The 17,395-nt window shown below is 27.4% G+C and overlaps 1 protein-coding gene across 3 annotated transcripts in view; it reads right to left on the bottom strand.

Annotated features, from left to right (window-relative positions):
- LOC126755484 (longitudinals lacking protein, isoforms F/I/K/T-like) overlaps nucleotides 1-17,395 on the bottom strand; it is a 116,254-nt gene that overhangs the window by 40,968 nt on the left and 57,891 nt on the right. The window contains exons 6-7 of one of the 3 annotated variants that reach the window (XM_050468082.1): nucleotides 5,662-5,967; nucleotides 1,409-3,356 (exon numbers count right to left, since the gene is read on the bottom strand). The exons of the other annotated variants lie outside the window; for them this stretch is intronic. Of the exons in view, the coding sequence (XP_050324039.1) occupies nucleotides 2,173-3,356; nucleotides 5,662-5,967 (1,490 nt within the window). The 3' untranslated portion in view covers nucleotides 1,409-2,172. Of the gene's footprint in view, nucleotides 1-1,408; nucleotides 3,357-5,661; nucleotides 5,968-17,395 lie in introns of those variants that run through there. 3 annotated transcript variants of the gene reach the window in all.

Here is a 17,395-nt window from a genome sequence, read left to right on the forward strand (position 1 = left end):
TCAGGCAAACTTTAAATACAAATTTTTTGTTGCAAAAATAATTTACATATTTAAAATTGTGAAATGAATTTTTTTGCTTAATAGTGAATTAAAAATTTTTTTCGAAGGAAAACTTTGTTTCTTATTTTTTTTTTAAAGAGCAAGGCATTGAATTTAAAATTTAATTTTTCAAAAAACTTAAATTAAACATACAGTTTTTTTTTCAAATAAAAATTTGTATTTAAAGAAATTCAACCAAAAAAATAATTAAGTTTTTTGCGACACAAAATATGTGTTTAAAGTATTTACAAAGCAAACTTTTAAAGTAATTTTTTGTAAAATAAAGTTTGAATTTAATTATATTAAATTTTAAAAATATAATAAAATTTAAATTAAATTAAATTTTTTAAAACCAATTTTTTTATGTAATTTTTGTATTGGAAGTTTTTTAATTAAAATATTAATATTTTAAATTTTTCTTATATAAAAAATTGAATTTCATTCTAAAATGAAGATTTTAATTTTCTTGCAAAAATCTCTGAAAATTATTTTTTTAAAAAAAAGCTTTGATTTTAAATTTTTTGTAAATAAAAACTGTAAATTAAATTTTTTGAAAAGTCTCTAATCCGGCATTTACATTTCGATTTTGACCTTTTTTCATAGAGGAACAATGGCAAAGCAAATTTTGAATTTGAATTATTTCCAGAAAAACTGAAAATCCGAAGAATTTATCAAAAAACTCAAATTCAACATTTGCTTTCCAAAAATACTAAATTCAATTTTTTTCTAAAAAAAGATAATAAAAATTTGCATTGGCCAAAAAATTTAACTTTACAAAAAAATTAAGTTTTTTTTTTGAAAAAAAAAAAAATTAAAAACTTTTTGCAAGAAAACTAAAATTTCCCTTTTTAAAAAAATTTAATTTTTTAAATAAAAAAAATTTTATCTGGTATTTGCATTTTGAATTTGAACTTTTTTCAAAGAGCAACAATGAATTTATGTTTTTAGCAAATTTTGAATTTATTTTTCAGTTTTTCCCCTCGAAATTTTATTTTTTGTACAAAAAATTTTTGATTATGTTTTCACAGAAAAGCTTGCGTTAATTAATTTTTTGCAAAGTAGGTTTTATATTTAAAATATTTTATAGCAAAACTTTGAATTTAATTTTTTGTAAATTTCAACTATTTGCAAACAACTTTTCAAAGACTTTTGTACAAAAAATTTTTAATTATGTTTTCACAGAAAAACTTGCGTTAATTAATTTTTTGAAAAGTAGTTTATATTTAAAATATTTTATAGCAAAACTTTGAATTTAATTTTTTGTAAATTTCAACTATTTGCAAGCCACTTTTCAAAGACTTTTTTTCAATTAAATTTTTGTTAAATAAATTTTGAATTTTTTTTCAATGAAGAACTTTCACTACAGAATTTGCAAAGTAGGTACATAGGTTGTGTATTTAAAATATTTTGTAGCAAAACTTTGAAAGTAACATTTTTGAAAAATATACTTAGAATTTGAACTTTGTAAATAAAAATAATTACAAAGTAAATTTTTTTGCAAAAAAAGTATATAATATTTTGCTAAGTTAACTTTTGCATATAAATTTTTTAATTTTTTTGCAAAGTAAATTTTTGAAATTTAGAAATTTTACTCCACGAATCGCCTTTTAATTGCAAAAAAGCCAGCAATAATAAAGCTTGCGCTGTTTCTCTCTTCTCTCCACTAACACCTCGGCGAGTGCTTCGCATTTACAGTGCTATAATTATTTAATACAATTTAATTACTAAAGTATAGATTTAAAAATAAATTGGACACTCCAAATTAAAGCTGTCCTATTGCCACAAGAAAACATTCATATATGATTTCGAATCAATAACTGCAAATAAAACTCAATAATAAATTTAGATATGCAAACAATAATGAGAAAACTAATTGAAGACTCTTTACTGGGCTCAACAAACGATTGCAAAAAAAAATTGAATACCAAACAGTTATTGGTAAGTAAAAATAGTTACTACAATACATACGCAGTTAGCACGTTGTACATACATATTTACCAGCACACAGGGTGTCGGTTGACATTGCATACACAGAATTATGTACAGAAAATAGTGGAAAACTAAAGATTTCTCTCCCAACCAACAATTGTACTAGCAACAGTTCCGTTTCTCCGTATAAAAATACGAAGCAGCTTATTTGCGGCCGCGCTTGCTCTCCAATGCCGGCTTGTCGGGGTGGTGCTTACGCACGTGCACGCCGAGATTGCCGCGCTGCTTGGCCTTGTAGGAGCAGTGCGGGCACGGGTGGCACGGCTCTTTGCCGCCACACTCGACATTCTCGTGGCGGCGCAAGGTCGACTTCCAGCGGTACTTCTTGCCGCAATGACGACATACATACTTCGAGTCGGCATCATCCTGATGCATCGACGAATCACTCAACGACAGTTCGTATGTGGTTGTTGTCGTGCCGTCAATGCTGGTGGCGCCCTCCTGTTTGATGGGTCGCGTTGTCAGTATGGTGTAACTCTTGGTGATGGTCGGTTGTTCGTGCAGTGTAATGCCGTCAGGCAGGAGCGTCGCCTCAACGCTCGTTGTGGCATCGTCCTGTTCCTGCAGCTGCAATTGCGCATGATGACTCTGCTGCGGATGTATGTGATGCACTTGTGATTGCTGTAAATGCTGCACATGATGGTGATGGTGATGATGATGGTGGTGCAACGCCTGCTCGGAGTCCTCGTCGACCGTCGTCACTTGTGTCGTTGTCGGCACGCCGGTTTGTATGTGCTCGGTGATTTCGGTTGGTGCAAAACCGATGCCGATTTTCGTACCGTCCGGCAGTTCGATGTCATCGATTTCGGCATATTTCACCAAATCGCTGATGATCGCCGCCGAGGCTGACGGATTATTTAAATCGATTTCGCTTATCTCATATTTCGTGCCTTCGGTGAGTTGGTGGTGGTGGTGGTGTTGTGTCTCGGCATCGTGTGCCTCCACGATTTGTACACTGGTGGCGGTGGTGCTCTGCGGTGTTATTATTTTGCCACGTGAATATTTGATACGCGATGCAACCGGTTTTTGTTCGGCGATTTGTACATTCCGCAGGCTCATCAAATTGATTGTCTGTGTGTGGTGTGGTGGATGTGTGGTGACGATGCTTTGTACTTGCGGATGTGCTTGTAATTGTTGGATTTGCTGATGTTGTTGTTGTTGTTGCTGGTGTTCCAATTCATGACTGTGCTGATGCGTATGCTGATGTTGTTGCTGATGTGATGTATGCGGTTGCTGTCCGAATTGGTGTGAATGTATGATCGTGGCCGAAGTTTGTTGCGTCGCGATTGGCGAGACCGTCGGTATTATCTTCTTCAAATTGATCAGTTCTAAAGTAAATAGCAGGGCATTTGAGGTTGTTAGTATTAAGGAGGAATTGGTATAAAATATACGCTAAGAATAAAAAAAACAGTCGTTCAGATATATTTACATATATAAAAACCTATGAAACTCAAAACTACAGAACGGCTGTGTTTGTTGTTTTTAATGTGGACACGATAAGTAAGACTAAAAGCGATTTTGCATTGACTTTTCGTGCGAAAAATTTATGAAACATTGATATTAAACTCAAGAAGTATGCGAAAGAGTTGCCACCTTTTGAGAAAAAAACTGAAAATAAGACCAAATATGTTTTACAAGCATTTTAGCGAAACTACTCAAAATTTCAATAGAATATAATTTAGATTTATTGTGAAAAAGGGTTGCCACCTTTTGAGAAAACAAAACTGAAAAAAGACCAAATATGTATGTTTACCAAGCATTTAAAAGTCACTACTAAAATTTCAATAGAATTTTAATAAAAGATTTGTGGTGGAAAAGGGTTGCCACCTTTTGAGAACTCAAAATATGTACAAGACCTGTGCCACAGACATTTAGAAACGACTTTTGGGAAAATATTTGAAAGTTTTTCACTAAAATTTATTTTGTAATAGGAAATAATTAGACAAATATAAGGTGTTTAAGGGGTTACATCGGTTTTATCGGTTTCACGGCTTCAAAAAATATTTTTTTTTATTATATTATTGAAATCTATAATAACTTAATTCCATGATATCTCTAAAAGCTCAAGTTGAACCCTGTAATAGTTTTGGAGATACAGCTTTGTAGCTCCAGACCAGCTTCATAGTCACTTGAACGTTAAACGCGTTTTTCTCGAAACTGTGTTTTCGCAAGTCAGTTGTCACGATTTTTCGCGAACTCCTCAAACGGTCTTAACGAAATTTAGCACATTGTTTTTGAAAGAACTTTTTTGGTCCAGTTACAACTATTTAAAAAAAAAGCATCGACAAATTTTCACCAAAATTTGCATTTTTTTGTAAAATATATTCCTTTTTTGTTTCTCCTTCGTCCAATACCAGTTTATGGTCCTAACTAAAACACCTATTTTTTCTTTTTACAACAAATGATCCTGTGAGAAGGTCTGTTCTCAACATGGAGGTACCTTTTTCCGAAAGATTGCTCGACATGACGTCGTAATGGCCGAGTTATGAATATTTTTCTTTGAAAATTCACAATGTGTAAAATATGTATCTTTGGAATAACACAAAGTTTGAACAAAACATTACACTTTTTTATGATAGGGCTTATTTGTTCGAGGAAACCCATGTGAACACTTACGAAGGCTTCTAGAAATTGCTCGGTGGTCATCAATGTGAACGTGTCTTGAAATAACTAGAGATGCTTCTTATTAGGAGTCTAAATGAGTGACAATTATACTAATGGGCGTTTGGGATAATATTTCAGAAATATCCGATGCTAACTTTAGCATTTAAATATTTTCAAAATTAGTTCATATATTTTAGAACAAACATGGCTACAAAATATATGTTCAAAACATACGGCGATCAAGAAAGTATTGCCAACGGCTGAAAAAATTAATCTTCAGGTCAATTTAAACATATATTGTAATATAGGAGCCACCTATTGAAAAAAGTAACAAGAGTTTTCTCTCTTCTCTACAAAAAACTCTTCACAATTACAAAATATTCCTTAAAAGAACCTAGATGGGCCCTTTTGTAAGGCTTTAGTGACGCGATCTGCACAATTTCTTGCGAGATTGCATCATTGATAGATCAGATTAAATGAAAAAGCTTTACATACAAGGGTTTGAATTTTATCGGACAGTTTGTAAGGTAGCTTGTACGCTATAGTAACACGTTCTGTACAATTCTTTCGAAGATTGCAACATTTCTTTAGGCAATAATTTAAACGAAATTTCTTGAAGATATTTGATCAAAAGAGAAAGCTTTCCATACAAGTACCTTTATTCCTATACTGCAGTTAGTTTGCTAGTACAACAGTTTTCGATCAAAAACCAACTCAGTATTAGCATATATCATACGATTTACTTTAACTTTGAACTTTTTATTATAAGAATCACTTCAAATTCGGCTTGTCGTTTTGCGAAAATCATTGAAATGTTTTCACTAGCAAATTAAGATCTTTTATTTCAATATTTCAAGCGTTTTTTGGCACGCACAAGGCACTAACCCCATAAGCCACAGAATGAGCTACACCAAACACGCCCACTTTTCATATTTAAATCTTTCTTAGCTCTACGCTCAACGTTATTTAGTTTACATATAAATAAATATAAATAACTGTAATATTTAAGATGTAGTTTATATGACTCACCACACTCGGAGGAAGGTAACTTAATTGGGGTGCTCGTCAACGTTGCCAATGTGGGCTTGACATCTGTAAGATTTTGCACATCCGTTATATGCGCTTGAGCATTGAGTTCACTAACATTGGTAGCGACTGTTTGTTCATCATCGGTGGGCGCAATCTTAGCCGTTGTTATGTTGCCCAGCTTCTTCACATGCAACACAAAGCCATCTTTATTCTGGGTGATCACGATGTCATTGCTCTCCAGCAGGCAATCGTCCAATTCGAATTCCTCGGGTGTAATGTCCGTCTGTTCCGATTTATCATGCTTAACTAATTAAGGAAATATCACAAAAATTATTTTCATAAATTTTTTTCAATACAATTTATGCTATAATTATAATTATGGTAAAAATAAAATGAAAAAGTTATAGCATTAGAAGAATTAAATCGAAAACAAGCAAATCCTTTCGAAATAAAAAAATGTATTTATATGTAGGTGTATGTACGTACAAATGTGTATGAGTTTTCATACATACATACATACAACAAATTAGTGTTTGTGATGTGTAGCTGTAGTTCACAATAATGATTTATGTAGGTGTTTGTGTGCGTGTGTGTGAAAAGTTTGGAAAAATAATTAACGTTGGATTCATTATATAGCATTAAATGACACATTGCTGATTTTTTTGGAATTATTTATTTTCAAAACCTATAATAAATATATTTATATGTATAACCTAGCAAAATTTACAATACCATTTTCAACAATTTTTAAGCTGAAAATGCGCTTATAATAAAATACGACAAACTTTGAATAGGAAGGCAAACATCTTTTTGTTGTTGTATTATTTAATTTTCAAGCCGTACGTCAATGCTAGCGTAGATATGCTAACTTCATTTAAACATACTTATGTACAAGCGCTCAGAATTGTCCAAACATTTTATGTAGCATGGCTAGCGCTTTCAAAAGTCGACATACATATTTATATATATGTACATATATAACTGTATTTATGTAAATTTCGCAATTCTGTATTTTATTAAGTTTGCTCAGTTTGCGCTCTGTCAATTTCCATATGTTGCGACTTCATATGCGTATTGAGGCTGTGCCGGTACCGCGTTACGTAAGAGCAATGCGGACAGCGTTCCGAGGGCTGCTTGCCGCACTCGAAGCGCAAATGACGCGACAAATTCTTTTTATATGCATACATTTTATCACAGCGCGGACAAATGTGTGGATCCGTTATGGAAGAGAGTGTTAGCGCATCATGCTTTTCTTCATTAAAACTATCAGTGCATTGTGCAGAAGCGGCTGCGCTATGGCGTTTCTTCAGTATTTCTTTCCAAGCGATATTGTTCAATGACGTCACAGATTTGATGGAAAGCGCCCAATAATTTTCTGCAAAAGAGAAAATGAGAGAGGAATAGGTAAGTACAAGTAAGTAAGGCGTAAAATTAAAAAAAATAATAATAATATTTGAAAATAAAAGTAAAAATAAAAGTCAGAGCAAAATTAAAAATTTAAATAAAAGTAAAAAATAAACAACGAAAAAGTGATGCGACTATTTGAAATATTCACTAAAATTTATTTGTCACATTATTTTATTTAATTATTTATATATTTAGGCATGATAATAGGATAATACAAACATTATATGACTACTTAAGCGCTTGATAATATTATTTATATAAGAATTTTGATACTATTGCAACAAGTTGCGATAAAATATATATGTAAAACATTTTTTTATTTTTTTAATTGATTTTTTTTAATATTTATTTATTTCTTTTTTTTTTATTTTACAATCTGGCAACATGTTGCTTAAAAATATATGTACATACATATAATATATATAAGTATAAAACAGATTTTTTTTCTTTTGTTCTTTTTAAATTATTACTTTTTTTTTAATTTTTATTTATTTATTTTTTTCTTTTTGTATTATTATTTTTTAATTGTTTTTTTTTTTTAATTCTGTTTTATAAATGTTTTGTTTTTATTAATTTTTAATTCAATTCTTTTTACGAATGTTTTTTTTTATTTATTTTAATTGTTTTTTTAATTAATTTTCATTTCAATATTTTTTATGATTCTTTTATGTTACACTCAGTTGCATGTGCCAAAATTGCAACACTAATAATACTACATATGTATGTACATACCATTTTGCTCACAAATATATAGGTATGTACATACATATGTAGTTATGTAAATGTTAACCTCTCAGCAATAGATTCTTACCATTATCTATTAGGTGATCATAACATTGATGTATTAACAAAACACAAACGTGAGGGGATTTCCCATTAGGTTATAGTGGAGTTGTAGTTGACAAACTGAATTGTAGAGGGCGGAAATGATAAAAAACAACAGACGCAGGTAGTACCGTCTACTGTTAGCTTACGGTAGCAATTATTGAAATGGCAATAAATGCATATCACCAGCTACACAATAATTGACCTGACTTTACAAAAACAAAACAAAAGTGTTTCTCTAATAAATATTTACATTTTGGAAAACTTAATTGCTAATTGTTGCAATAACCACTACCACACCACTAGGTAGGATGCTCCCGTTTAAAGTGTGTCAAGAGCGTCTCCTTGATGCCACAACCAAAGCCGCACAAGTGGCATTTAAATTTATTTTGCAGCAATTGTTTGCTATTTTGACGACCGTAACGTTGATATGAAACCACTTCGCGTTTCGCCGTTGGCGCGCTCTCCCCTATAGCTTTAGTTAGGTTTAGATTTTTGCTCACACTCCTTTCAGGTGTTGAACTAGGCGCACAACAAGTTATCAGTGAATCAACAGTTTGTTCATTTTCTTCGCTCATATCAGCAAAGCTTTCTACAATATTATCGATTTCCAGACAGGACACATCGGTGCTTGCAGTTTCTATGAACTCAAAACTCTCTGCTGACAATTCAATATAGTCGGCAATATTAATATTATCCACATTTTGCTCACAAAATATATAGTCCTTGCTCAAAGTTGTTGTAGTGGTTGTTGCTCCTGGTGTGGCAGCCAATTGCTGATTAGATGGCAACACGGCACGCCGCTGCAGTTCCAGTTTAACTGTTTTTGGTGAGAGAAAAGAAAGAAATTGCGTTTTAGTACTTTTGAAATTATTAAAAATGTATACATTTTTTAATTATAATTTTCACTGTAAATTTTTTTCATTAAAAATTCTAATTACAAAAAAAAAAACAAATCTTAATCTTATAAAATTTGTTACCTTGTAAAATTTTTATTATAAAAATGACGAATATTTATAATAAAATAATGAAAATGTTGAATGTGATATAAATTTAATACATGTTAATAATAAAATAATATAAATATTGAATGTAATATAAATTTTACAAACATTTTTAATAAAATTGTATAATTATTAAATGTAATAAATATATCTATAAAAATATAATTTCGATATATAAACAATTTTTATATCATAAATATTTAAAATAAAAAAATATAAATATTATATATAAATAATTTTTATTATTATGTATATTATATAAATAATTATCATTATTTTTATATTATTTATTTATTTTTTAATTGTTTTTTTTTTATTTTAAACTGTTTGAATATTTTTATTTTAATTTTTATTTATCTTTAATGTTTATATTATTTATTATTTTTTTTATTTTAATATCATAATTATATTTAAAAAAATAATATAAATATTTATGTTATTTTATACAAGTTGTCATATAAAAATAATTTTTTTTTAACATACATAACATTTCTTCTGCTACTACCAGCATCCGGCTCATCATCCCGCGCTCACATTCACGCCCACTCTCATCATCGAAATAAAACACATATGCTTTTGAGTTTTTCGTTTCATTACGTTTCTTACCAATTTAAATATTTTATTCATTATTAACGGCATCATCATTCATTAAACAAATTATGCTATATATATGTATGTATATATATAAACGCTTTAATATTCATAGTTTCGTCTTATGTATTTATATTTTCTCTATTTTTATTTATTATGTATATTTTTCGGCTATTGCATCGGTATCGGTTAACTTCAAACGTAATTCTTGCTTTTATGTTTTCTTATGTTATTTGCTGTGTACTTCAATTTGCTGTAATTAAATACCATTTGGCATACAAGTTAACACAACAAAAAAAAACGAAATGGTTTACAATTAATTTTTATTAATATATTTATCTTTCAACAAAAACAACGTATAACATAGTTACATAGCTACAGTATGTTTGTATGTATTTGTTTTTAATATAAATTGGCAAAAATATCAGTTTGGCTTTGTAAATGTATGCGCAGCCTATTCGTACACTTTTTAGTTGTTGTTCTGTTCTCTAGCGCTCTGTGGTATTACAATTCGATTTTGGTGAAAATTATAAATACGTTTCCACTACTTCTTTTCTAGCTTTTGTTTTTTGTTAAATTTAATCGCAGTATTATTACAGTATTATTTCATATATATATATATATGTATGTATATATATTTTCTTTTAGGTACTAACAAATATCATCATAAACGTTTTAGTGTGTGTATATATAAATATCATGTTGCTCTTTGCGGTTATTTGTTTTCTTTTTTTAATTTCTTTTCTTATTTATTTATTTTTTTTTTTTTTTGGCTACGCCACGCTTTTCTTAAACGAAATAACAGTTAAAGACTATTTTAAATTCCGCTTAACAGACGGGCAACTATTGCTATAATAAATATATATGTACCTATCCTTTTGTATTGTGTATATGCATCAGTGTTTTATATATATTGTATATATATTGTGAACATATACATATATATGTTCCATAAACGTCTGTGTTTTCATTTTGAATTATGTTCACGATTTTTTTGTTTTTATTTTTTTTTTATAATTTTTTGTCTAATTTTGCCTACAAAAACATTTTCGTTTCATTTCAGTTTTTTGTTTCTTAGTCAATTAATTGCAATTATTTCAATACGTTCTAATATGGTAATATGGCAAAAATGTTCGCTTCCTTTAAGCTCACAAATAACTTCTTTTGTTTATATGTATATAACAAGTTTTTTAGATATATTTTCTTATTTATTAGACTCTCTCTGCCGTGCGTTGGCAAAACTTCTTTAATAATGATTTCTTTTTCACTTGTATATATGTGTGTGTATGCATAACTGTGTGTGTGTTGTGTATGTTTGTGTGTGTATATTCTTTTTTTCTAGCTTACTTGTATATTATATTATATGTACATAAGACTATATACATATATTTTGTATGCACTCGTTGCACTTTCAACGCGGCGCTGTGGATGATGCTTCATTTTTATTTAAACAAAAATAATAACTTTAAACAATAAACCCTGTATGTTTGGTAATTCACATATTATTTGTTTATTTCGCTTATATATTTTTTATTTTATATGTTATTTTTAATTTATATATATTTTTTTGTTTTATTTATTAGCTTTCTCCGTTTGACCGCAAAAAAATTGCAACAAGCGCACATTAATATATGCTTTTGCCTATATGTACATATGTATTTATGTATATATAAATATAAATGTATACATATTGTTCATAGAGCTATGTATGTATATGCATGTATGCATTTAATAAGTGTATACCTATGTATTTGGTTGATTTCTTTGGAGTATATTTTGTTCATTTATTTGTATATATAACTATTTTCATATATATTTATAGATGTATATGTATAGTTTCAACTGTACCAACAAGTTTACTTAATTAGTTGACGAAATTCGCGCAACATTATGCTATAAAATGACAACAACAACAACAATTCGGTTGCAACTCACCGCCCGCAGCACAAAAATAAACAGTTTAACAAGGCATATGTATGTACATATATGTAACATTTAAGGAAATGAAAAAAATTTAAAGGTAAAAATAAAATTTATAAGGATAAATAAAAATTAATATACATATGTATGATATATAATATAAATGGCTAAAAATTGAATGCATATAACAGTTTTGGAAACAAAAAAATTAAAAAAAAAAAACAAATTAGGAAAAAATATATTAAATAAAAACTTTAAAATTAAAAAAGTTTATCTTTTTAATAAAATAAAAGTATAGAAAGAATAAAAACAAATAAATAAATAAAAATTACATATAAAAAATTACTAAAAATTGTATGTACATATGTAAAAATTAACTGAAATAAAAAAAATTTTAGAGCTAAAAATTAAAAAAACGATTAAAAATTTAAGAAAAAATATATTCAAATAAAATCGAAACTAAAAATAATGTATAATAAAATTGTATATAAAAAAGTTAATTTTTTTTTAATAAAAAAGCGTTCAAAATTAAAAATTTATTTTTTTTTATTAAATTTAAAGATTAAATTGGTAAAGATAAAAAAATTTAAATTAAAAAAAATAAACTACAACGAAAAATTTAATCAAAAATAAAATATTTACAACTAGCAAATTATATTATAAAAAGTCAAAGAAAAAAATAATAAAACAAAAATTAATACACATACATACATATATTCATACACAAATGTTTTTGAAAATTAAAACAAAAAACTCCAATATTAAATTTTTTTTAATAAAATAATAAAAAAAGAATATAAAACTATAAACGAAAAATTGAATCGAAAATAAAGTATTAAGAAATGTAAAAACCAAAATAAAAACTTATAATTTTAAATATAAAATATCGAAAATTAAAACAAAAAATTGCAACATTAAAAATTAAAAAATGTGTATAAATAAAATATAGAGAAGAAAAATTATAAAAATCCCAACAAAAACAAAAATAAAATAATAATATGCATATATTTACACACAAAATTCTTTTAAAGCCAATAACAAAATAATTAAAATTAATTAATGTGCTTAAAATTAAAAAAAAAATAATAGTTATAATTAAAAAATTAACTTTAATTAGTTTACTTAAATTAAAAATAAAAAAACTAAACTCACTTTGTACCACAAAAATCAAATCTAATAATAAATTTCGTAAAATTAAGCTTAAACCAATAAAATTGCTAACACTACGCTACAAAAGTACGCATAAGTAGTACTAAAAAACAAATTAACGGTGTAAATATGCAAAGTATAAACTTAATAGCGTCCAAAGGAGAAGAAATAGCTTTACCAACAATATGCAGCATATGCATATGGATGCTTGTATTTTACACACATACACATATAAACTGTGCATATCAGTGTGAGTGAGTGTGTGTGTGTTAATTTAAAAATTCTAGCTTCTGTTTTTTATTTTTACATTGTAAAATTGATTTAATCTCTTCGTCGTAATTAAAATTATAAAATATATATTTTTTATATATATACGAGTATATGATTAATAACGCACCGTTAGGAATTACATACACATTAACTACCTATTTAGCTTGTTCTTGCTCGCTCGCCCTATAACTATAACTACATTTGATCTGATGCCATCACATAGCCTATGCAAGTCACGCTTTAACACACTTTTCCCCGTTACGATTAGAAAAAATTTTCAACTCTTACGCTTCTGCTTCTCTTTGTTATTATTATTATTTGCATTTTCCTCAAATATACATACATAAATCGGTATGTATACGAGTGTGTGTTAGATATACATTTGTATCTCGCCTAAAATATATATTCATCTAAGGGAACTTAACGCATAAGTATTGTTATATGTTTGTATGTATGTGTTGTTGTTAAATTAGAATAGCAGCAGGTTCCCGTTTAGCGTTTTGAACAATTTTTTTATTATATATTTCATATATGTATGCAGGTAAACTTTGCTCTTTTAAATTATAGTCGATTGACTTACATTAAATAACACATTGACTAGATATGAAACTAAGTCACGTCTCTAGGTCAAGACGTTGCGCATAGGCGGACTTAATGTATGTATGTATATACATATGTTTGCGGAATATTTTTTTGGAAAAAGTGAAAAATATTGGCACATTGAGTATAATAACGGTAATTTTCAACAAATTATAAAAGTGGGACCTGCCGTGCAAAAGTGCAAAAAATGGTTTTTGAACAAAATTTTAAAAATTGTTTTTAAACAAAATTTCAAAATTGTTTTTGATAAAAAAATATATAAATAATTTTTGAAAATAAAAATAAAAATTGTTTTTGAAAAAAAAATTGTTTTTGAACAGAAATTTTAAAAATTGTTTTTCAAAATATTTCAATGTTAAAAAAAATTGTTTAATAAAATATTTTCATATCTTGGAATTTGTAGGTACTTTAACTTTCTTTGTATTTTATACACATTCACACATCAATTTTTCTTTGACATACATATGTATGTATATATGCATGTACATATGTAATAAGACAATTCCAAGATAATTTCCACTAATTAATAACTCCAAGTTGAACTTGGCACTGTTGCTAATTTCATATTACATATATATTCATAGTATTGTACATAATTCAATTTTCTTTAAAAGTTAACGAGTATTAACAATAATAAAATTAGCAAACTTTAACAATTTCTTAGTTACACTTACATATGTATATGTATATATTATGCAATGCATTAACATTTTATAAGATTCTCTTCGTTTAGTACGTTTAGTAGCTGTTTAGTACAGTGCTAACGGTACTATGGCACAAACAACATTGTCAAGTTTAGACGTCTACTAGTGTTCCCGTTATATGGCATAGGCCTTTCAATATTTCACTTCATTTCGTCTTTGGTTAGGCGTATCTCGACGGTTAGCTTCGCCTTCAGCTTGTTATACATACATACATATGTATATACCGACTTTTAACCGGAGAAATGTCTAACTGTATCTAACATAAGCTCTCTAAGCTCCCCTAACTACCGCCCTACTTAGTTACGCACATCTCAGTGTATTTTGTTCCATTGGCGTAGTTGAATATTTGACTAATAAATTAGCTTTTAGTTACAGATAAAATATCAACTTAATATATACAGAGTTTTCAGCTAAGCTCATCTATGTACGGGTTTCACACGTTCATATAAAATAACCTTCGACAAATTAAACTGTTTATGGCCACTTTTTCAACTTGGAAACTAATTTATATTTTTCCAGTTTTTTTTTTTTAATTTTTTCGTTTAATGTTTTCGAATACCTAACCTCAAAATAATGTCAATAACGATACTCAAGAAGTTACATATTTTCAACGAACCCAAATTATATAAATTTTTTTTAGTTTACGGATTTTTTTCATGTTTTCGAAAATATAACCTCAAAAAAAAGCCAAGAAAAACTTTCAAGAAGTGCCATATTTTAAACGAAACGAAATTATATTCGATTTTTTTAAGCTTTCAGAATATTTTTCATGTTACAAAAACCTAACCTCAAAAAAATTTCAAGAACGACAATCAAGAAGTTTCATATCTTAAACGAAATGAAATTAAATTCGAATATATTTATTATATTCAGAATTTTTTTCTTGTTTTCGAAAACTTATTTTATTTCTTTAATATTTTCAGAATTTTTTTTCATGTTTTCGAAAATCTAACCTCAATAAATGTTAAGAACGATATTCAAGAAGTATCATATTTTAAGCACATTAATTTTGATCCATTAGACTCATGCGGACAACTTTTCCATTTTAGTAATGCTTTTATATTCTAGATTTCGCGTTATTACGAAAATCTAACATAAAAAAATCTTTTCGAAACAATATTTGTTAGACAAGTAGCTGTATAGCTACAAACGAAAGGTTATGGATTTTTTAAATTTAAGGTTAAGTATATTAATTCTTCTATATATTCCGAATTTGAAGTTAGGTTTGTACATTGTTCTGAAAAAAATTTTAATTATAATTTTTCCTCGCTTTAAAATACGCACATTTGTTTTGCAAAGCAGACGGACTTGTGGCCAGACATAAAAGTTAAATAATTATAATTAAAAAAATAAATTCAATTTATTTTAATTATTTTTACAAAAACAAGAAAAAATATTTTAGTTAAAAACCCGTTCGTAGCATCTAAGGTACAAATTATTTGACTAAGATATTAATAATATATATTTTTTTAAATTTATTTTATAGTTTGGTTATAATGGCACTAGTAGCAGTTAAGTTCTCTGTGTTTTAACTATTTCATATGACTTTCCTTACGAACATATATACAAATTTGTTTAAAAAACACTAATATATGTATTTACCTAAGTATGTATGTATTTCTGCATGGTTAAACCATGATTCGATATCGAAACGAAAGTGAAAACGCAGTTATAACCGACGCAAAGCTGGAACATTTTTTGAAAAAATACCTAAAATGACAACAATTACAAAACAACAAAGCTGTTGAAGTGAAAAAATTTTACTTTCGTTCTAAATAATATGCAATTTTGATATATACTTAGCTATATGATTATAGCAGCATATAATTCCTTAAAAGTGCACACTGAGCACATTAGTTTTCAAAATAATGCACATACAAACAATAATACATGCATATTTTAACAATAGCTCGGATATTTAGCTTTTTATTTGTGTAAGTATGCAAGTTAAATGCAATTTATAGCAACTTAGTCGGTTATAGCTAACGTTTTACGCCTATTTTTCTTAAAAATCGGCGCCAATTTCGAATTATTTTTTGTATGAAATTTTGAATTCCGAAAAAATAACTGTTTATTATGTAGTATAACTAACTGCAAGCTAAACAGTAGTGTTTAGACGCTTACTATAAATTATAGCAAAGCAAGTTTTAACATATTTGCACTTTTGGGTTAAAAAAAATGGAGTTTTAGTTAAAATATTGGGTCTAGCTTTCGTATCAACATAGAAACACATACTTATATATTTAGTATATACATATATATATATATTTTCACAAGTATTCCGCTTGGAGTATATAAAGTTATGTACATACATATGTATGTGCATATGTACACACGTGTGTTAGCAGTTAATGCTAAAGCCTCCAAATAGTTTGCAAAAACATTGCTGGGTGGAAATGCTTAAAATATTAATGTTGTATAGCAAAAATATAAAAAAAAAATTAGGTTATGAAAATCGCAGGCTATAAAAGTAAATTTTTATGTTATAAAAATTTTCGATTATGAAAATATATTTTTCAGGTCATAAAAATTGTTTGTTAAAAACAACATTTTTTAGTTTTAGAACATTTTTAGGATATAAAAAAAAATATTTTGGCTAAAGAAAAAATATTTTTGTTGTTATAAAACCCAGTTTTGTATAAAAAAAAAAATTTAATAAAATACATTTTTAGGTTAATAAAAAGTACTCTTTAGCTAAAAAAAAACTATTAGGTCATAAAAAACAGTTTTAGTTAAAAATAAGCATTTTTAGGTTAATAAAAACATCTTTTCGATTTTCGATGCCTTAAAAATCATTTTTAGAAAAAAAGTTTTATTTGGTTATAAAAAACAAAAAAAAGTTGGTTAATGAAAAACAATTTTTAGCTTAAAAAATTATTTTTAAGCTTTAAAAAAATATTTTTAAGCTTTAAAAAATTTTTTTGGTAAAAAGAACAACTTTTTTGGTTCATAAATAAAACAGTATCTATGCTTCAACAAACAATTTTCGTCATAAAAAAATTTAGGTTAATAAAACCAGCACTTTAGCTAAAGAAACTCCTTTTAAGGATATAAAAAGCAGTTTTAGTTAAAAAAAGGCATTCTTAAGTTAGGAAAATAATGTTGTCGGTGTTTTTAAAATAATTTTTTGGTAAAAAAAAATTTATAAAAAAAGAAAATAAATTGGTTACCAAAAAGCATTTTTTAGCTTACAAAATATTTTTAAGGTTACAAAAAAACAATTTTCGTTAAACAAAAAACATTTTTAGGTTATAAAAAATATTT

Source organism: Bactrocera neohumeralis, chromosome 4 (genome assembly GCF_024586455.1).
Source record: "Bactrocera neohumeralis isolate Rockhampton chromosome 4, APGP_CSIRO_Bneo_wtdbg2-racon-allhic-juicebox.fasta_v2, whole genome shotgun sequence".
Classification (NCBI taxonomy): Eukaryota; Metazoa; Arthropoda; class Insecta; order Diptera; family Tephritidae; genus Bactrocera; species Bactrocera neohumeralis.